The sequence below is a fragment of the Ambystoma mexicanum genome, chromosome 4p (genome assembly GCF_040938575.1).
Source record: "Ambystoma mexicanum isolate Mex_15411 chromosome 4p, UKY_AmexF1_1, whole genome shotgun sequence".
NCBI lineage: Eukaryota > Metazoa > Chordata > Amphibia > Caudata > Ambystomatidae > Ambystoma > Ambystoma mexicanum.
The window spans coordinates 351,027,700-351,050,704 of NC_090927.1; the positions used below are offsets into that span (position 1 = coordinate 351,027,700).

Consider the following 23,005-nt stretch of genomic DNA (forward strand, 5'->3'; position numbering starts at 1 on the left):
GAGCGGGGTACATGTATTTCAGGGGCTCGCGGGAAGTTTAACACGTGATCGGGACAGGGGGAGCGGGGTACGTGTATTTCAGGGGCTCGCGGGAAGTTTAACACGCGATCGGCCCTAGGGGAGTGGGGTACGTGTATTTCAGGGGTGCGCGAGAAGTTTCACACGCGATTGGCCTGGGTACGTGTATTTCAGGGGTGCGCGAGAAGTTTTACATGCGATTGGCCTGTGTATGTGTATTTCAGGGGTGCGCAAGAAGTTTCACACGCAATTGTCCTGGGTACGTGTATTTCAGGGGTGCGCGAGAAGTTTTACACGCAATTGGCTTGGGTACGTGTATTTCATGGGCTCGCAGGAAGTTTAACATGCGATCAGGCCTAGGGGAGCGGGGTACGTCTATTTCAGGGGTGCGCGAGAAGTTCCACACGCGATTGGCCTGGGTATGTGTATTTCAGGGGTGCACGAGAAGTTTTACACGCGATTGGCCTGGGTACATGTATTTCAGGGGTGCGCGAGAAGTTTTACACGCGATTGGCCTGGGTACGTGTATTTCAGGGGTGCGCGAGAAGTTTCACACGCGATTGTCCTGGGTACGTGTATTTGAGGGGTGCGTGAGTAGTTTTACATGCGATTGGCCTGGGTACGTGTATTTCAGGGGTGCGCGAGAAGTTCCACATACGATTGGCCTAGGTACGTGTATTTCAGGGGTGCGCGAGAAGTTTAACACGCAATTGGCCTGGGTACGTGTATTTCAGGGGTGCGCAAGAAGTTTTACACGCGATTGGCCTGGGTACGTGTATTTCAGGGGTGCGCGAGAAGTTCCACACGCGATTGTCCTGGGTACGTGTATTTCAGGGGTGCGCAAGAGGTTTAACACACGATTGGCCTGGGGGAGCGGGTACGTGTATTTCAGGGGCTCGCGGGAAGTTTAACATGCGATCGGGCCTGGGGGAGCGGGGTACACGTATTTCAGGGGTGCGCGAGAAGTGTCACACGCGATTGGCCTGGGTGCGTGTATTTCAGGGGCTCGCGGGTGGTTTCACACGCGATTGGCCTGGGTACGTGTATTTCAGGGGCTCGCGAGAAGATTTACACGCGATTGGCCTGGCTACGTGTATTTCAGGGGTGCGCGAGAAGTTTTACATGCGATTGGCCTGGCTATGTGTATTTCAGGGTTGCGTGAGAAGTTTCACACGCGATAGATCCTGTGCGAGTGGGGTGCGTGTATTCCTGATGTTTGTGTGAAGTTTCACACGCGATCGTGCCTGGGGGAGCAGGTTACGTGTATTTCAGGGGCTCGCGGGTGGTTTCACAAGTGATTGGCCTGGGTACGTGTATTTCAGGGGCTCGCGGGTGGTTTCACACGCAATTGGCCTGGGTACGTGTATTTCAGGGGCTTGCGGGTGGTTTTACACGCGATCGGGCCTGGGGGAGCGGGTACATGTATTTCAGGGGCTCGCGGGTGGTTTTACACGCGATCGGGCTGGGTACGTGTATTTCAGGGGTGCGCGAGAAGTTTTACACGCGATTGGCCTGGGTATGTGTATTTCAGGGGTGCGCGAGAAATTTCACATGCGATTGTCCTGGGTACGTGTATTTCAGGGGTGCGTGAGAAGTTTTACATGCGATTGGCCTGGGTACGTGTATTTCAGGGGTGCGCGAGAAGATTTACACGCGATTGGCCTGGGTACGTGTATTTCTGGGGTGCGCGAGAAGTTTTACACGCGATTGGCCTGGGTACGTGTATTTCAGGGGTGCGCGAGAAGTTTCACATGCGATTGTCCTGTGTACGTGTATTTCAGGGGTGCGCAAGAAGTTTAACACGCGATTGGCCTGGGGGAGCGGGTACGTGTATTTCAGGGGCTTGCGGGAAGTTTAACACGCGATCGGGCCTGGGGGAGCGGGGTACGTGTATTTCAGGGGTGTGCGAGAAGTGTCTCACGCGATTGGCCTGGGTACGTGTATTTGAGGGGCTCGCGGGTGGTTTCACATGCGATTGGCCTGGGTACGTGTATTTCAGGGGTGCGTGAGAAGTTCCACACGCGATTGGCCTGGCTACGTGTATTTCTGGGGTGCGTGAGAAGTTTCACACGCGATTGTCCTGGGTACGTGTATTTCAGGGGTGCGCAAGAAGTTTAACACGCAATTGGCCTGGGGGAGCGGGTACGTGTATTTCAGGGGCTCGCGGGAAGTTTAACATGCGATCGGGCCTGGGGGAGCGGGGTACGCGTATTTCAGGGGTGCGCGGGTGGTTTCACACGCGATTGGCCTGGGTACGTGTATTTCAGGGGCTCGCGAGAAGATTTACACGCGATTGGCCTGGCTATGTGTATTTCAGGGGTGCGCGAGAAGTTTTACACCTGATTGGCCTGGCTATGTGTATTTCAGGGGTGCGTGAGAAGTTTCACACGTGATAGGCCCTGCGCGAGTAGGGTGCGTGTATTCCTGGGGTTTGCATGAAGTTTCACACGCGATCGTGCCTGGGGGAGCGGGGTACGTGTATTTCAGGGGCTCGCGGGTGGTTTCACACGCGATTGGCCTGGGTACGTGTATTTCAGGGGCTCACGGGTGGTTTCACACACGATTGGCCTGGGTACATGTATTTCAGGGGCTCGCGGGTGGTTTTACACGCGATCGGGCCTGGGGGAACGGGTACATGTATTTCAGGGGCTCGCGGGTGGTTTTACACGCGATCAGGCTGGGTACGTGTATTTCAGGGGTGCGCAAGACGTTTTACACGCGATTGGCCTGGGTATGTGTATTTCAGGGGTGCGCAAGAAATTTCACACGCGATTGTCCTGGGTACGTGTATTTGAGGGGTGCGCAAGAAGTTTTACATTCGATTGCCTGGGTACGTGTATTTCAGGGGTGCGCGAGAAGTTCCAGACGCGATTGGCCTGGGTACGTGTATTTCTGGGGTGCGCGAGAAATTTTACACGCGATTGGCCTGGGTACGTGTATTTTAGGGGTGCGCGAGAAGTTTCACACGCGATTGTCCTCGGTACGTGTATTTCAGGGGTGCGCAAGAAGTTTAACACGCGATTGGCCTGGGGGAGTGGGTACGTGTATTTCAGGGGCTTGCGGGAAGTTTAACACGCGATCGGGCCTGGGGGAGCGGGGTACGTGTATTTCAGGGGTGCGCGAGAAGTGTCGCACACGATTGGCCTGGGTACGTGTATTTCAGGGGCTCGCGGGTAATTTCACATGCGATTGGCCTGGGTACATGTATTTCAGGGGCTCGCGAAATGATTTACACGCGAATGGCCTGGCTACGTGTATTTCAGGGCTGCGCGAGAAGTTTTACACACGATTGGCCTGGCTACGTGTATTTCAGGGATGCGTGAGAAGTTTCACACGCGATAGGCCCTGTGCGAGTGGGGTGCGTGTATTCCTGGGGTTCGCGTGAAGTTTCACACGCGATCGTGCCTGGGGGAGCGGGGTACGTGTATTTCAGGGGCTCGCGGGTGGTTTCACACGCGATTGGCCTGGGTACGTGTATTTCAGGGGCTCGCGGGTGGTTTCACACGCGATTGGCCTGGGTACGTGTATTTCAGGCGCTAGCGGGTGGTTTTACACGCGATCGGGCCTGGGGGAGCGGGTACGTGTATTTCAGGGGCTCGCGGGTGGTTTTACATGCGATCGGGCCTGGGGGAGCAGGGTACCACTCACCGTCTGCCTTGCGTGTAGAAGAACGTGTAGCCAACACCCACCCGCTGTGAAGTAATAGCGTATGAACCCCAACGCCTGGAAAACACACGCACCGCACCCCACGAAAAGCACATACAGAGCAATGGAAATCCATGTGGGATCTTCAAGCCCTGCCAGGGCAACGCCCGTGCGCGATATGTCACAGAGGCGCTTATGCGCTAAGGGCCTTTGGTCCAATGAAATCGCGTATGCGTGCTGACTCGCTGACCTGCTAAGGGCCTTTCCTCAAATTACACGCTGACGTGCAGAATTTTCACGTGCCAAATCACTCCGTATCAAGCTGGCCACGCGTTAGCACACGGAAGACCACGCTCCTGCCCAAAAGGCCGAATTACTGCCCCCCAGAGCCCCGAGCACGCTCCCACCTGCCATCTGCTGCTGCCTGACTGCCTGTTGCCCACGTGCCCTGCTATTTGCTGCCTGCACATCAGCCAGGGGTGCAGTTGTTGTGACCACCCCTGCTGGAGCTGAAGACTCCCGACTGGGATTCCATCGCTCCACAGCCCTGCCCCAGGACCCAGTTGCCCACCCACTCCTGCCTCTGGGGTTGCCATGTCGGGCACAACACCATCTGGCAGCACTGGCAACCCCCAGCCAGAGAGGCAGAGGGCCACCAGCTTCAGTGCCACCGAAGTTGGTGTCCTGGTGGAGCAAGTCCTTGGGCAATATGATGCCCTCTTCGGAAGAATGCGCGCCGACAAGGAAGGACGGACCAGGATCTTGACGGACATCGTGACTGCCATCAATGCGGAGAGGGTGGCAGTCCGCGACTACGAACATGTCAAGAAACACTGGGATGACTTCAGGGCCAGGACCCTCAACGGGGCCACCTTTCGGAACATCAGATGAGGGTCCTGGAACGCGTATCCCCAGCGCTCCACGGCCAGGTCCTTGAGAGGCAGACCCGTCTGGAGTCGAGCGGTAAGTGTACATGCATGCTGATTGTAAGCTGTGCGTGTGGTTGTGTGCCTGTAGTGTGCAGGTTGCACATGTGTTTTTGGAGGGCCATGTATGGATGTGTATGTACAGGGCCATGGGGCTAACACATGCAGGTCCTCTCTTGTGTGAGACACATGGATGGTGCATGTGTGTGTAAGCTTGCATGGCAAATGCAGATGTCTGAGCACACATGTTTGAATGACTGTGTATGTAAGTTGTCATGGTTGTGGTGTGACACATGGATGTCGGTTCCAGCTGCATGTATCTGCACCGTGTACATGTGCATGTGTGTGTATCTGACAAGGGTGCAACAGTGATGCAACATGGATGCTTGGGACACTGATATGTAGAAGACTGATTGCCCGATGTGACATGGGTGCAAATCTCATCACTGCGACAGTTGGTGGAGGTGTACACATGCATGTAGGTGTGGTGGCGTGAGTGCATGTCTAGTGCACTTCCTGTGTTTCATGTGATGTCTGGCTCACCTTTGGCTGCTCATGCTGTTGTATGTGTATGGATGTTGCTGCCTGTTTCCATATGGCTGTGGAATTGCTCATGTGTGTGAGTTGACATGCCATGTGTGTTTGGGATTGTGATGCCATGTCTGAAGTCTGACACTGCCACTCATGTGCAACTGTCATGTGTGTATCAGTCCATTGTACAGTGTCCTGATGCCTGTCTCCTATCTCTCCCTATCTGCAGTGTCAACTGATGAAGAGGGCGGAAAGGGTGCTGTGGAGCACAGCGGCGGGGATCACACCACCAGCCGGAGACGCAAGGCCCGGCTCCCCTCCCAGGTTGTCATCTTGTTGGGGAGTGAGGAGTCCGGTGCCGCGTCCCAGGCCGCAGCTGCCAGGGGAAGGTCCAAGAGGCGGAGGTCGGGGTTGGACTCCTCGGCAGCAGAAGGGGCAGCTGAGACCCCACAGGGTCCGACGGCGGAAGATGGCACAGAGTCATCCAGGTTGGTGCGGGGTTTGGGGGAGGAGGAGGCCGTGCAAGGGACAGAAAAGGGGTCTGGATGTGGGGATTCCACTGGTGCTAGTGGTGCAGCGCAGGGGCAGGGACAGGAGGCAGCACAGGCTGCCGCGGAGGTGCCTGTGTGTAATCCTGTCCCCGATCCTGTGACTGCATCATCTCGCACCAGCAGGGATGCCTACGTCCAGACCCGTTTTCAGGGAGGGGATAGCCGCACAACAACTGGCCTTCCTCTCCCTGCAGACGTGGCTATCCGGGACCGTGTTGAGCCTGTCCTGAGTGTGGTGGCGACGCATCAACGGGCCATGCGAGGTGACCTGCGGTCTTTTCATGAGGAGACTTCAGGTCATCTCGTATGGCTCGTTGACCAAGTCAGCCTACTGGGACAGGTCACCCTGGCCGGAATCCTCCGTTTACTTGAACTTGCTACGACCCCCCTCCTCACCTGAACCCCTATGCGCCAGTCGTCCTCCGTGCCATCTTCCCACCCATGTATCAGCTGGGTGCCCTGTGGAGCTGCCTCTGACCGTGCGGACATCCCTGCCACAGTCGGGAGTCGGACGTCCAGCAGGGGTGGCCACCTCGACAACTGCACCCCAGCCGGAGGAGGATGTGCAGGCAGCAGGAGGCAGGGCACAGGCACAGCAGCAGCAGCAACAAGGTGGAAGCCATGATGGCTCGGGGCTTTCATCGGCCGGAGGGCAGGAGGACCCAGGACGGGAAGTGTCTTCCGTGTGGCAGCGGTTGGGCCACGCCATAGATGCGGAGTGGTAGCGGGCGGAAGAGGCACGGCTCACGATGGTCAGGGCAGAGAACTCCATGCGGAGGGCCCTGAGGCGGGCCGAGTGCCTCGAGGCCATTCGCAGGGACCTGGGGGTCCGGATGTCATCGTCCCTGCGAACCCTCTGGGCCATGGAAGTGGACCACCTCCGGGACATCGAGCAGGAGTTGCCCTGGCCCGGGAAATCAGGAAGTGAGCCGTCGGACTAGCCCGCTGCCATTGTATATAGTTAATTAGTGTTAGGTTTCCTTTTGGTTTTCATTTCATTTGGGGCACTTGGACAATGCCCCACCTTTTTGTATATAGTTATTTTCGTAGGTAGTTTCTTAGGTAGGTTTCTTTTCTTTTGTCGGGGTCATGGACCCTTGAACATTGCTTGTAAATAGTTGGACATTGGATTCATGTGGACTTATGATTTGGATTTCACCATGGAGCAATGGATTTTCCTTTTTACGTTTCCTTTGTGTTTGATTTGGTGGACGGAGAGTTTGGACAATGGATCATTAGGATTTCTTTGGATTGCTTATACTTTTCATTTTCTTATTTTTTTGACTTGCTTCTCATTTCATGTTTGACTTTTTTTATGATTTCATTTCATTGCATTGATTTTGGTCATAATACATTTTTATATTCTACTTCCATGTGTGTGATTTGCTCATTGGGTTCATGCATGTCAAAATGTGGGTTTACAGTATCGATGGCAACCGGTGTGTGTGTGAGTGACGGACATGTGTTGCTGTACATAGTTGACTTCTGTCTTGAGATGGCCAAGTCAGTGTGGGGTGGATTGGGAAGATCATTGCGTGCTGAGACTGGGGTGGCGTTCTGTGGTATTTTGGTGGACATGAGGCCCATGATTGTGCATCTTCATGTCATGTTGGGGGGGACATGAGTGGGGGCCTGCTGGCAGGTGCCCCTGACTGCTGGGGGGTGGGGGTGCAGGGGGACATGAGTGGGGGCCTGCTGGCAGGTGCCCTTGACTGCTGGTGGGTGGGGGTGCTGGGAGACATGAGTTGGTGATCATATTGCAACATGACATGTGGCTTGGCTGGGGGGCATGCCCATGGTGGATGGGCTGCCTGCCGGACATGACCGGGGGTGCAGGGTAGTCCCCTGTGGTGTGGGCTGCCTGCAGGGGCCGTGGAGGGGGTAGAGGGGACACCTGGGAGGACCCACACTGCCAATTCACGTGTAAAACTTCCCGCGGACCCCTGATATACACATACCCAGCCCATTCGCATGTGGGACTTCACGCGCACCCCTGAACTACACGTACCCAACCCATTTGTGTGTGAAACTTCCCGCGCACCCCTGAAATACACGTACCCCACCCACCCAGGCCCTTTCGCGTGTGTAACTTCCCGCGCACCCCTGATATACACGTACCCAGCCCATTCGCGTGTGGGACTTCACGCGCACCCCTGAAATACACGTACCCAGCCCATTTGCGTGTAGAACTTCCCGCGCACCCCTGAAATATACGTACCCAGCCCATTCGCGTGTGAAACTTCCCGCACACCCCTGTAATGCACGTACCCAGGCCAATCGCGTGTGAAACTTCCCGCGCACCCCTGAAATACACGTACCCAGCCCATTCGCCTGTGGAGCTTCCCGCGCACCCCTGGAATACACGTACCCAGCCCATTCGCGTGTGGAACTTCCCACGCACCCCTGGAATACACGTACCCAGAACATTTGCGTGTGGAACTTCACGCGAACCCCAGGAATACACGTACACCACTCGCACAGGGCCTATCGCGTGTGAAACTTCCCGCGCACCCCTGGAATACACATACCCATGCCAATCGCGTGTGAAACTTCCTGTGCACCCCTGAAATACACGTACCCAGCCCATTCGCGTGTGAAACTTCCCGCGCACCCCTGTAATACATGTACCCAGGCCAATCGCGTGTGAAACTTCCCGCGCACCCCTGAAATACACGTACCCAGCCCATTTGCATGTGAAACTTCCCGCGCACCCCTGAAATACACGTGCCAAGCCCATTCGCGTGTGGAACTTCACGCGAACCCCAGGAATACACGTACACCACTCGCACAGGGCCTATCACGTGTGAAACTTCCCGCGCACCCCGGGAATACACATACCCAAGCCAATCGCGTGTGAAACTTCCCGCGCACCCCTGAAATACACGTACCTAGCCCATTCGCATGTGAAACTTCCTGCGCACCCCTGAAATACACATACCCAGCCCATTCGCGTGTGAAACTTCCCGCGCACCCCTGTAATACATGTACCCAGGCCAATCGCGTGTGAAACTTCCCGCGCACCCCTGAAATACACGTAACCAGGCCAATCGCGTGTGAAACTTCCCGCGCACCCCTGAAATACACGTACCCAGGCCATTCGCGTGTGAGACTTCCCGCGCACCCCTGTAATACACGTACCCAGCCCATTTGCGTGTGAAACTTCCCGCGCACCCCTGAAATACACGTACCCAGCCCATTCGCGTGTGTAACTTCCCGCTCACCCCTGGAATACACGTACCCAGGCCAATCGCGCGTATGAAACTTCCTGCGAACCCCTGAAATACACGTACACAGGCCATTCGCGTGTGAGACTTCCCACGCACCCCTGTAATACACATACCCAGCCCATTCGCATGTGAAACTTCCCGCGCACACCTGAAATACACGTACCCAGCCCATTCGCGTGTGTAACTTCCCGCGCACCCATGGAATACACTTACCCAGGCCAATCGCGCGTGTGAAACTTCCCGCGAACCCCAGTTATACACGTACCCCGCTCGCACAGACCCTTTCGCGTGTGGAAGTTACCGCGAAACCCGTAATACACGTTCCCCGCTTGGCGTTTGCTGTTTGGCAGTCCGGTAAACTGGTTTTGGGTTGGCGCAGACCTTTGTGCTGGATTGGGGATTTTGATGCCTTTTCCTTGCGCGAGGGCGTTCTTGGGGGCGTAACTGGCGCTGCTGCAGGGTTGCTGCGCCACTCTGCGCCACGGCTGGTTTTGGAGGCTAAAATCCATGAATATGCTGTGCGCTGAAATGGATTTTATCGCACGTGGCTGGCGCACTCTATCCCACGGGAACACTGTGCACCAGCCGCCTGCGCCACTTTTGTGCGAATTTTCATGAATTACCCTGCTAGTCTTTAAGACAAGGCCAAATTTGCACCGCAAGAGAGAACTGCAGTTTAAATTGGCTTCAATTGGATGCATAAACCTAACAATTCTCCTTGGTGTACTAGTGTCGCTTTTTCACTTTTGCAAACCACTGGTTTTCCTGCGGGGTTTCCCTTTGCAAAGGGGCCTTAAGAGAACATAGTCCCTTAGTTGTAATAACATGGCACTATAGTTTTATCCTGAGTTACAGAGGAAATCATTGTAAATTCTGCCCACTTCCAAGTGGTTAAGGCAACACAAAATCCAGCATCCCACCTGTTGTTTGGGCTCCAGGAAACAGGAGTTCAAGGAGTGTTGCAATGGTCAGGAATATGATCACAGTTGATGTCCAAGTCAGTAGCCCTCAGCAAATAACGGGTCAATCCGTGAGGGTTATAATACTTAACAACCCAGTGCTGGAAAAGGACAAAATGTAGTGGGGAAATGCTCCCCCCCCACCACCTCTTTGCACGTGGGCAGGGGACAGAGGCAGGATCATTAGTGGTGCAGGTAGGACTTGGGGGCAGAGCTAAGTGTTGAATGATGTGCGTGCCTGAATATAGGATGCAGATTACTTAAAACAAAGTGCATTTTGGGAACATAAGAATGAGCACCAATTTATGAAACATGTCTGTGCTTATAATTAAAACGTTCATTCCTTCTGAGCATGCAATGCGCACTTGGCATGGTGCTCATTTCCTCTGTCAGAATAGTCACCGTGACAGTAAAATGTGTGCACAGCATGAGACATGTATACAGCTTTGGCCGGTTTTATTGTTTGGGCTCTTGAGCAAAGGGTGACTTTTGGATGCAGTCTGTGAAGTTGTTGCATGTCATAAAAACACTGCGGCGAATTCCGGGCCTTTGTGAATCAGGGTGTTTGGTGGCAGTGCAAAGCCACTGTGCATCATGCTAAAGGTTCCATGAATTAGGCCCATTGTGTCTTTATGTGTGCCGCTGAACGGCGAGTGCTGTTGAACTCCCTTACCGCACAGGTTGAGAAAGCCCTCTGCTACTTTTGGCTGTTTGCTGACCACTGTGTCTGAGAGGTTTGGGCCTCGTGTCCTACACGGAACGGAGCTCAGGCAAGACCGTTTTTCCGGGAGCACAGCTCGGTCTTCTTCCGCCTCAATTGCTCCCCTGTAACAACCATTAAGGGGGGAACAAAATAAAAGCCAAGATCTAGAGAATGTGGTCTTATTTTGTTTGTTCATAAGTAGATTTCTGATGTCATGAATACTAATCATTTTCCCACACTCATTGGCTCTCTATTTCAGCCGGATGTCCTCTCCATGGCACACGTGCATCGCCTCACACCTTCCCCAGCTCTGATTTTCACATCTGCCATGTCCTTAATCATGATAATACCTGGAAGTTTTAGTAGCATTGTCAACTTTTTTAGGTAAGTCCCAGAGTTTCTTTTTACCTCAATTTCTATTCGGCCAAAAACAAAGACACGACTTTTGCAACTGTGCATGCAATAGATGTTTCAAGTTCCTCTCAACACCTCATGACAATTTATAAGTATTACAATTTCTGTTTTCGTATTAATAATCATGCAGAGTGCAATCACGTGTTTTAAGTGACATAAAAAACAGCAGCTTTTTGGGTTTGAGGTCTAATCAGAATTAACTGTTTCCAAAGGTGCTGGATTATTTCAATTTGTTGACGGGTTCCCTTTCAGCCAACTAACTTCAGCATATACTCAATTCTGGAATTATTTTTCCAATTGTTTCTTGTTCAACCCAGAGGGATATGCCAATGGAAAATACCACCTATTTCTAATCACATTTCCCAATGCCGGCACTGCCACCCACTCTTATATTACTGTATTTATATATCAACCTCTCGATCCCGATTTGTTGCAGGTTTTAACGGCTGTCAGAAAAACCTGTTAAAAAACAGAGCCCTGAGAGTAATATATCAATATGGCTAAAAAATGGTTTCCATATTTCATAAATTATTACGTGATTCGCAATATTATTTCAGCATTAATTGTACTTTACAGTTTATATGCCAGCAAATGTGATTCCCCACCCTCTGTAGTTCTAGGGCTGCACCCTATTCTGCTACTGGAGATTTCCTGGCAACTTTCATTTCTCAGGGCAAATCCCTATTTACCACTTACATTTTGCTGCAACATTAAGAGTCAGGAGTGGTCTGCTCACAGGATGGGCTTCTTATATCTAAGTACTGTGTTACTGACAGCTGCTTAACACTGGATGATTGAAGATTCTTCGGACTAGAGTTCGAGGTCTGCAACCTTCGCTCTTCATATACCTTGGGCTGCACCTCCCATCGGCACTAGCAGTCAAAAAGAGGCATAGGTTGCCAACCCCTTTACTAAATCAATTTCTATGATTTTTTTGTTGTTATCTAAAGCCTATGTAGCTTTACAAAAATATGTTTAAGGGAAGTTATGGTTACAAGTACAACCGAAAAACCTCAGGAATAGTTTAGAACACTGTTTTTGAGTTCGTTGACATCTGCGAACGCCTGACATCATCGCAAACTTTTCAGACAGTGTCACGTGACCACACGCTAGCATGCGGCATGATGATGTGTTTGCGAATGCGTCCGCACTTCGCGAACTTTTCAGAACTGCATCTTCTGCTGATCTAGGATCTTTCAAGCTCAAAATGTACCCTTGCACGGTTCCTACACCTATTCTTACTCATTATCCATTAACAATCTAGATCAAAGCACATACTAGGAAGAATATTAGCAAAACTGCTATTTATCTTAGAAATGGCACATTATATTGCCATCCCTCCTCCCCAAGAGCCACCACCACCAGCTGGAGGACCGACACAACAAAAAAGCGCAGTACTTCAAAAGACAATGGGCCTCATTCCGACTCAGGCGTTAAGGGGTTTACGGCGCCGTAAACGGCGCCAACCCTTAACGCCTGATTACAAGGTTCCCTTTGCGGGATGGCTGTTTAACGCCTGCTTTTTGCAGGCGTTAAAAGCCATGCCGCAAAGGGACCTTAGCGATAATTACGGCACCGTAATTTACGGTGCCGTAATTATCGCCTTTCCCCATTCCCATTATGCCCTATGGGGCAAAAATGGGAATGGGGAAGGGGCCATTGGTGAATGGGGAATTACCGCCCCACTCACCTTGGAATGGGCCGGTAATTCCGCCATCCACCATGGCGGAATTGCAACCTTAGCGGCATGGACCATGGTGCTAAAAGCACCATGGTCCTCCGCCAAGGTTGTAATGAGGGCCAATGAAAAAAACCAAGAAGATGAGGTAGAGGAAGTGCCTACCTCTAGCACCCAGCGAGAATCATGGATGTGGCAGTTCTTTACCAAAGTTGGAAATGTCCAATAGGCTAAAGCTACCAAAGTGAAATGCACTTAGTGCAACGTTGTACTCAGTCGCGGACTACCTGGACAGTACTCCTATGGACCACCTCCATACTCCGCCACACCAAATCCAACCACTGTAATGCTCTCAGAAAGGTTATTCCTTCCTTAGCAAGTAGTAGGCTATCTGTGGAACACAAAATTCCACCAGCTACCTTGCAAGCGATGAAAGAGGCTGATGATCCATATCTTTCGAAGACAACAGTACTCTGTAAATACTGCAAAACATCACTCTGCAGGGGGTAGCCATTTCAAAGTGCTTTTGAAGCTGTAATCAAGGAGCATGAGAACGCTGCCCCCTACCTTAGATGTAACACACCCACAACATCTTCCCCTGTCCACCTGCCCCTCCATATTTGTGGTTGGTGTCTCTTCCCTCATTTCCCTCCCCGTCTTACTTTCTGACCTCTCCTGCAAAAAATTACTAAAAATTCCAAAAACACCAAAAAGGGTTCCTTTAGGAACCCCACCCCCTTTCACAATTAAAAAAATAGACCTAAAAAAATAATCTTATAGACTCCATCTACTTTACATTTCTCAGTAAAGTAGTTAGACTCAATAAGATTCTCCAACATTTACATTGTCATTTTGTGTTATGCTAATGGAAATAATGGACAATTGTATACAAGAGAAAAATATAAAAGCACAGAAACAATTGTGTGCCACGAATACTTTGCTCTCGCATACAATAAGGACTATAATCGATGCACCTTTATAAATATCCACAGTCCCCTTTCCAGGCTATGGATCATTAAAGACCCGGATGGCACATGCACACCATCGCACAGGGCAACCCTTCTACCCTTGTTAATGTTATATTTGTAACACTCCCTCAATGCCTGCTTTCAAACATTCACACATCCATCCACCAATCACGTCCAAAAACTGTACATATAACCCTATGACCATATTAAGCTTCCACAAACCAACTGCCACTTAACCATCTTCTCCAAATCCTTTGCATCTGCATTTCACTTATGTATACAAAAAAACTGTTTGCAGTGCTCCTATAAATGGACATATGCATTGTGCAGTAAGAGAAGTGCATAAATAGAAGGGGCAGTATGGATGGGCAAGTGCGTATAAGAACCCAGGAGGGAAATGCCAAGGTGGGATGCTAACCAAGAGTCGGATGCATCTTAACTGTAACAGCCCTTTAACAAAGTTCTTTCTGTCAATTTAATAGGTTTTTATAAGTCAAAATGTTTCATGGTGTTACATCACTGTATATAAGTTATTAATAATTCCTCTTTTTTTTAATATATATCACAAAAACTATAAACCTCCTTTAAGAAACATATTTTTTGTAACATACACATTTGCGTTTGCTGAGGGCCAGGCCACTACCCAGACACCAAATGTATATCACTAGCTTTACTACTTACATTCTTAAACTTTGTAAAAATAAAGTATAAGACATATTCCCAAAAACATGCTTTCAGGTCCTTGCTAATGCTCGTTGTGCATGTTGGCTATAATCTAGTCCACCACTTCAGGCTGTAACCACAAGCAGAATATGTTTTCCCATTCACACCTACCACTTCAGCCAAGCTGCATGACCCAATAAGCTAATTACAGTACACATTTCTCCTTCCTGATGGCCAGGCCCATTGCCCAGACACCAATGTTATATCACTGTGTTGTGTAGTTACTTTTTCACGCTTTAAAAAAAATAAAACACAGGACATATTTGCAAAACCATGCTTTGAGGTTCTTGCTGACCCTCATGCACATTTGCTGCAATTCCATCCAGCACTTCAACCCGTACACATAAGCAGATTACTTTTTTCCCATTCAAACCTTTCCAAATTTTGAAGAAAACTTACCACATAGCCGTTCCCTGGTGGCCATGCCCGTTTTAACCCCATTGCTGGTCCCTCGTGGTCATGGCCAGCAGCCAGATTGTCCGGGTCATGGCCACTGACCCGGACAATCTGGCCACTGCCCATGGCCACATGCTCTACCTCAGTCACCGAAGGTATATAACAATTGTATTGTACCTACATTATGACACTTTTCAAAAAATAAAACACGGACACATTTGCACAACTATGTTTTCAGGCCCTTGCCAATGCTCCTTACACGAGTTTGCTGCAAATCTGCCTTTTTTATTTTTGGAAAAATGTCAAAATGTACATACACAAAATAGTCATATAACGTAGCCCCCACTTCGCAAAATCCATTCAGACTTTGCCCAAACATTCCAGGTTGGGACTATCATCTTTCTGAAAAACTTTGTCCACATTCGTCAAACAGCAACAAAGTTATAAGCCATCTAAAAATGTTGAGACCCGCCCTCTAACTTTGCCCTCTCTTGACAAAATACCACCAAACTTTGCAAAAACATTCATATCTAAGGTTTACAATCTTTTTGGAAACTTGTGTGCAGATTCATCAATGGCATCACATTTATAACCCTTTAAAATATTTTGCCGCCCTCTAATTTTGTTCCCTCGTGACAAAACAGCACCACACTTCGCAGAACAATTCAGCATCACACCTAGAACGGAATTCCAAAATGTCATGCAGTTTCATTGAGTGGCGCCAAAGTTATAAGCCATCTAAAACTGTTCTTCACCAACCCTGTAATGCAGAAATAGGCATAGATGTCCCCAAACACCTCATATGTTTGCAAACATCACTGGACGGCCCTGGACATCTGGACTGTTTGCAGACTTCAGAGTTGAAAAGCCATCCGTTTTTTTGGCTTTTCAAGGCCATATTCCATCCCAACCTCATCACCCCACACCTCTCCAGAGACTGTTTTATTAGTTTGACAAGTGCAATGTTGTGTTTTTAATATGTTTTTACCGCGATGTTGGCAGACAACAGTCTATTAAGAATAGTGTGTGTCATCCTACAGTTAAAATACGAAGTAGACTGGAAAGTAAAATCAGATTGCAAATTCAAAAGGCACATCACAGTGTTGGCTGAGAGACTAAAGAAACATTTTTCAGTGAAACTGCCACACATTTTAGGCAGTGCACTATGACAACTCAGAGCACAAAGTGGGCATCACTTGCAAAAATACAAAACTATGCTAGTAGCTTTCATTTCAGGTGAATAAGGCCCACTTTTCATATATCAGAATGCATTTGAGAAGGACCAAACTGAACAGCAGCTCTTGATATGATATGATAGGTTATTTATAACACACTTAATGCCCAGAGGTTTCTAAGCGCGGACCTGGGGATCAAACCTGTGTCACTCCATGTTGTTTTGCTTGCAAGGCGAGCACGTTGCCGCTGAGCTATCCTCCTAAACAACTTATCCAACTTAAACATTGCCACATTAATAAAAGTTGCTGTGTTCAAATTAAGGGACGAAATTGAAATGTCCTGAAGTGTGTGTATTTTACAACTGTAAAATGAACACATGGAGAAAAAATATCAGCTGCCAAAATGAACATATTATAAGGAAGGCATTATGCCTAAAGAAAGATATTGTGACAAGCACAGAATTCTGGTCAGTGGGACAAACCTTCTCATAGAGATTCAAAAAAAATTACCCCCATTGCCAGATCTGTGAGGTCCTGTGGTCTCTGAAAGCTCATTTCTTTGAAGGGCAAATGGTCTAGCCAGAATGTCCCAGGAATGTATTGAGCGGCTGTATAAACAGAGGCTGCAATCAAGTGAAGCTGAACTCTGAAAAATACCCAAATTGAAGAAATCTTGTGGAAGAGTCTTGATTTCAATGGGAATGGCCTGCCTTTAATGTGTCATTAATGTCAAGACACCATCTGAGCTGAGATCTCCAATATTTTCAGCCTGCTGCAGCCTGTCATTTGTCTTCACAGGGAAAGATTGATCATTGTATTGCAGGCTAAACCAACAATGAGCCTGCACAGGATCTGGACCCTTGTCATCAGAGAAATTAAATTTAGGAGAAATGGGGGTTTGGATTTGCATAACATGTTTGAACTCTTCCATTAGTTTAAATGGACTATTACAATTGCTAATTTTTCTCAGCAACGATAAGCCAAACTAAGCTCATTCATATTTAATTTTAAAACTAATTCTAAGGCAATTTTGTTGAAATCAAATTTATCCACAAGCGATTTATAGAATGTTAATAGCATTTTTAAGGCTGCCCTGAAAAAAATGTGCAGACATTGGCAAGTTGATGGATTATACAATTGGGTATCTGGAGCTTAAATTTCATGTTCATAACTATTATACTTTTTGTGTAAAGGGCAAATAATTACAGTGTGCCCGTGCAACATAGTGCGAACACTGCTGTCTTTTTATCAAATCTGCCATGATTAGCTGTAGCAGAATATATATAGGTTGGCATAGTTATTTGTAAAATGTAAAGTTTTGCCATGTTGGACATTTTGGGTGAAACTGGACATGAAACAAAAGTGAATTTCAAATGGGAATGCAATATTTCTGTTCTAGACTCCTGAACCAAACCTTAGAGAGGGGCCGGACTTGGAGTCTGGGGAAAAATGTAAATGTAAAGTCCTGGTTGCAAGATCATACGTTAGCACCTCCTAATGTTTATTTTCCATGGGAGGGGCTTAGGAAATAAAAATGTCTTGCACTATGGAAAGAAGGGAGCTGCCTAAAAAAAATCACCAAAGGAGATCTGCTGAAACACCATCTGGGTGGAGATATTGGAAGAAGGCTGGAAGTTTCTGTTGCTGAGGAGACCAACAAGCTACAAACCCTCCAGAATAACGCCCTGAGAGCAGCTCTAGGCATCCCTAGAAGAAAGCACATTACAGGACTCAGCCAATAGAACAACTGGCTATCCACTAGAGACAAAATTCTCCTAAAAACGGCATCACTTACCTACAAATCTCTTAACAATGCCGCCCGATCTATTTGATCAACAGATTCCACAGACAAGCATCCTCGAGACCCCTCAGAATGGCATGCAAAGACTGCCTCTCTATCCCAAATTTCAAACTTGCCACCATAGGAGGTAACAGTTTCCCGGTAAAAGCAGCCAAACTGTGGAACTCCTTGCCTCCCAACCTTAGAGTAGACATGCCCTACCTGAAATTCCGATCCATGGTAGTCTCATGGCTGAAAAGGAGGGACCACCAAGATAGCTAAGTGCCAAGGCTATCACTCCATGCTATCTGCACACTGTGTAACCTTGCGCGCCCACTTTGCACTCTTGTTTATATTGTATATATTGCTTGTTCTCCTCATTATGCTTTGTACATACTTCCATTGTCAACATGTACATTTTATATTTGTAACTAAGCTTCGCATATTCTTGTAAATGCTGTGCCTTGATACCCCCGGGTACATCTGCGCATTATAAATAATAAAACAAACAAACCAGAATACAGAGGCTGTGATACTTCCCTGGAGCCATAGAGGGATGATTGCTGTGAGATCCTATTGACTGAAGTGCTGGCCAGAATCCTGTTTTTGCCCAAAAGCAAAGCTCTGCCCAATCTCCATGAGTGCCAAGCCCAGAGATTTCCAAAAGTACATAGATTGTCCAACAAAATGTTAATATGGGGATTTATTTAATTGACCTATTCACTTTAATTAGTGGGCTCCCTTCCATTTGTGGATGGGGGGAAATTATGTAGACCCTTAGCATATTTGACAAATAGATTGACGCAGTTGGATCTTGGAACAATTCAAACTTTCACCCTCCCTCTTAGCAGGACTATTGTTATAGTCTCTTAAAGTAATTGGGGTATCCTTGCCACAAAACTAAATTGATAATTGTCACTATTCCCAAAACTTGTTTTTTAAAAAAAATGTTTTATTGGCATTTCAAAAATGGTATAAACAGTGAACATTTAACCAAACCACCTTAATCCCACCCTATGCCCTCACCTCCCTTCCTTTCCCTCCTCCATCCGCGAATGAGGAATATCAACAGAAAAACAAACTCTATGCAATGCTTAAAATCTGGAGTTTGTCTGGGCAAAGTGCAACATTATAATCATCTTGTAGAAATTGCAGTACCATTTCCCATTCTTTCGTGAATGCCGGTTGTGCCCCCTGAATAGTATATGTCAGCCACTGCAATGCTACGAAATTCCATACCTTCACAATCCAATCATGAACATGTGGAGGATTTTTGTCTTTCCAATGTTGAGAAATTACCACTAGGGCCGCCAACCGCAGGATAGTCAGTGCTTTTTTTTATGTTTAGGACATTTTCTTTCTTCCGAGGTTGCAATTCCCAACAGGATATCCTGTATATGAGCTTACGACTGCTTTCCAAACATACACTGAATATGTTTATTAATGGTTCCCCAATAATTTACCTATTTGGGACAGTCCAACCATATATGTAAACAGTCACCTTTGACTTTGCATTCCCCCTAACGTTTGTCGGTGCTAATTAGTTTAATCTTATGTAGCCCTTGTGGGGTATAATGCCATTGTAACATTGCTTTACACCATGATTAATCTGTAGGGAGCAAGTTCTTTTTGTAATATCCTTCCATAATGTCTGCCATTCCTCGGTAGATATCAATACACCTAGTGTCTTCTGCCAGTTCTGAACATACCTCACATTGCCTTCTTGGAACACCTCTTGTAAAAGGCGATAAAGGTTGAATATAAGGGTCTTCTCCCCTGGATTTGAAATCAAAAATTTCTCAAATGCAGTTTATGGTCTTTGTTTGGGGAGCCAACAACCAATGTGGAACCTGAAAGTATTGGTATCTATTTCCATTAAACCCAACTCCCTTTTTCATTGTTCGAACAATATGAAGTTCATGCCCTGAAACTATCCCGAATTTTAATACACTTTGATTCTTTCCATTTAGGAAATGATCCCTTTTCCAAGCTAGGTTTAAACTGAGGGTTATTGAATATTGGTGAAAAAGGGGAAGGATATGTTGTAATATGGTATTGTTTTACTACCCTGTGCCAAATATTTTCGACCAAGTTAGTGATTTGGCTGGCATGCATGTTCATGGGGCGGTCTTGTTTTGGAAGCCAAAGCAATTCCACGATATGAGGACCACAGATTGCCTTTTCCATTATAGCCTATTTTCTCTCAGTCGTTGAGGAGAACCAATCTCTCAGCACCCGTAGATGTGCTGCCTGGTAGTACGTAATAAAATTGGGAAGTCCCAGGCCCTCTTAATTTGTTGGGATCTTTAGTGTTTTAATTGCTACCCGTGGGGTTTTATTGTTCCATATAAATTTAATTACCAAGCCTTGTATCTCCCGAAAGAACATTTGCGGTACTGGTATAGGTGAAGGATGGAATACATATATCACCTTGGATAGTATTGACATTTTCAAAGCATTTATCTGCCCCAGACAAGAGATCGTAAGTGGGCCCCACCACATAAGTAAATGTTGAAGTTCTGAAAGAATTGGGGGAAAGTTTACTTTATATATTGACTGTAATGTGTTGGTTATATACACTCCCAATAGTCTAATGTTATCCGTTGCCCAAGCAAATTTAGTATTTGCAGACACCTGAGCTTCTTGGGATGATGTAAGAGATAAATTCAGTATTTCGTATTTAGTAATACATATTTTTAAGCCCTCTCCCCTACCGATTCTTCCAGTTCTCACGTGACCCCTATCAAAGATTCAACCGGATCTATAACCGTGATCAACATATCTTCGGCATATGCCATTATTTTTTTATATTCTGTCCCGAATGGTATCCCTTGAATCTTGTCAGTTTGTCTAATTTTATTTAAAAGAGGTTCCAGATGTATAGCGTACAAAAGAGGGGATAGTGGGCATCCCTAATTTGTACCGCGAAGTGTGACCAGAGTAGATATCTGACCATTTATTGATATCCTTATCTTGGCGTCTGTATAGTTCACGCATATCATGTTCATGAAATTAGGGCCAATCCCCATAGCCTCTAGGGTTTGAAACAGGAATGACCATTCAACTCTGTTGAATGCTTTCTCAGCGTCTAAAGGTAGAAAAGCCTATGGTTGTTTGTTGTTGGTCATTTTCTCAATCAAATTACATGCCCTTCTGATATTATCATGGGTTTGTCTAAGTTTAATAAACCCTGATTGGTCCGGGTGGATTAGAGACGGTAGGATATCTACTAATATGTTGGCAAGGATTTGTGTGCACATTTTGGCATCAAGATTAATCAGGGTTTATTAAACTTAGACAATTGGTATGATCCACATGCTGTGGGATCTTTATTGCGTTTAGGAAAAAGAATAATTTTAGCTTCCTGCATGGAAGGAGTTATATGTCTAGTATATTTAAGTGAATTATATAGTTTTGTCAATTTTTGGGACAGTAACGGTTGATAGGTTTTATAAAATAAGGCTGAGTATCTGTCAGGGCCTGGAGCCGTATTAAGAGGGAGACTACGGATTACCTGTGAGATTTCCTCAACAGTTATCTCTTTTTCAAAATGTTTGCATGTCTGGGAAGTAATAGTTGGAAGCTTAACTCCCACCCGCCACACTGGTGTGACCTTTAGTACCTAGAGTACCTTCGATTATCTTGGCTTTGTTGTGGATCACCACTTCCCCAGGGTATCCTAAAACCCTCTTCACCCCCACTCCTCAGATTCCAGGTAGGAGTGCCCCATCCTGGGCCTTCAGCTTTGTAACATGCTTGGCACAACGCTCACACGATTCCCTTCGTATCTCACAATTAGTGTCATTTTTTAGTTGTGTCCGGTGGGCCTTTAAGCCGAGGGTTCCATCGATTCCAGCTTGATCCTTTGCATCGTGTACTTCCTGTGTCCCCATGTAATCCTTTACATGATGTCACAAAAGGTGGGTGACCCATTTGTAACTGACGACTCTGAACAATGTCACCTTCATCTTCTTCAATTTTTAACAGTTCTATGCCTTCTTCATGGGTGGTGGTCCTGTGCTGCCTCCCTTCAAATGCAAAAGTTACACCAAAAGGGAATGTCTATCTATATTTCTATTTTTCTAGTTAGTAGCGTTTTTACTACAATTTGCATTTCCCTGTGTTTTTGCAGTGTGAGTGGAGAAAGGTCTTGACATCATTGTATATTTGAGCCGTTATATGTGATCGGGTCTGCTTGTCTGGGTGCCCTCTGGATGTGTTCCTTTTGTGGATAATCCCTGCACGCTACAAGCACGTCCCTTAGGCGTGTTCCTGGATCAGATCTCTTCAGGCCCACCCTGTGGGCACGATCCAAAGGTATCTTCTGTTCTTCTTCGTTACCCAATAGATCTTTGAATAGATCTATTGAAGATCATTGAAGATCTATTGAAGATCTATTGAAGATCTTTGAAGATGGACATCTTGTAGTGGGCTTTCCTTTGTTATTTGAGGAGTGGAGTGACCGGCCAGTGATACTTTCTTTTTTGTACCTGGCATAGGGTGCTTTCCTCTGATGAGGCACCCCACGGTTTGGTAGAATTGTGGCAGTAACTGTGGAAGTAAGTATTGACACAGGCTCTTGCGGGTATTGTTTGTGTTCGGCGTTATGTAGCAATCACTACAATATGGATCACGCTGGATCTGGTTCAGCAGCTTTACTGCACCCCATGCCAGTACAGTTGACACAGACACTGTGAGTGAGTTTGCAATATGTTGGGATATGTAACTATGGAGGTCGAGTGTCTATGCAGTTAACATCACAGTGGAGCACTCTTTATATCAATAGTAGTCAGAGAATAAGCTAAGGCTTCTTACTTGGCCTTTGATGTTTGCATCCGTCCAAGCCGAAATAATGGACTTCCGTGAAGATTGATTTTAGAAGACCTTGTATCTGTTGTAGTTTACGCTATTGGTTCGATGGCTGGTGTGTCCTCTATGGATCGAATATTGTGTGCCCCTGGTAACGTTGGTTCAACAAGGATTGCACAAACCTTAAAGGGATAGTCCAGTAAAAAAATGTATTTAAAAAATAGATAGGCAATATAAAAAAAATAATACTAGCACTATTTCTTTTTAAACTTCCTATGGAAAATGTTGAGCTATTCAAGCTCAAAATTTGCAAAAGCAAGCACATGGGCGCATCCATTCTGTGAAATGGATGCCCGCCTGTGCTGGCTTTTGCTTTTGCGGCACTAATGAAGGAAAAGCCAACCAGCTGTAGTAAACAAAAGCTACCGCTGGGTGGCTTTTCCTTCATTGGTGCCGGGACTCGGAGGACGCGGACCTGAGACCAGAGCAGGAAAGCTGCAGC

The 23,005-nt window shown here is 47.3% G+C and overlaps 1 protein-coding gene across 1 annotated transcript in view; it reads left to right on the top strand.

The window, feature by feature from the left end:
* The window catches only part of LOC138453240 (b(0,+)-type amino acid transporter 1-like), a 321,037-nt gene that overhangs the window by 177,449 nt on the left and 120,583 nt on the right, over positions 1-23,005 (top strand). Inside the window, exon 4 of the mRNA XM_069605898.1 lies at positions 10,820-10,944. Within this exon, the coding sequence (XP_069461999.1) occupies positions 10,820-10,944 (125 nt within the window). The remainder of the gene's footprint in view (positions 1-10,819; positions 10,945-23,005) is intronic.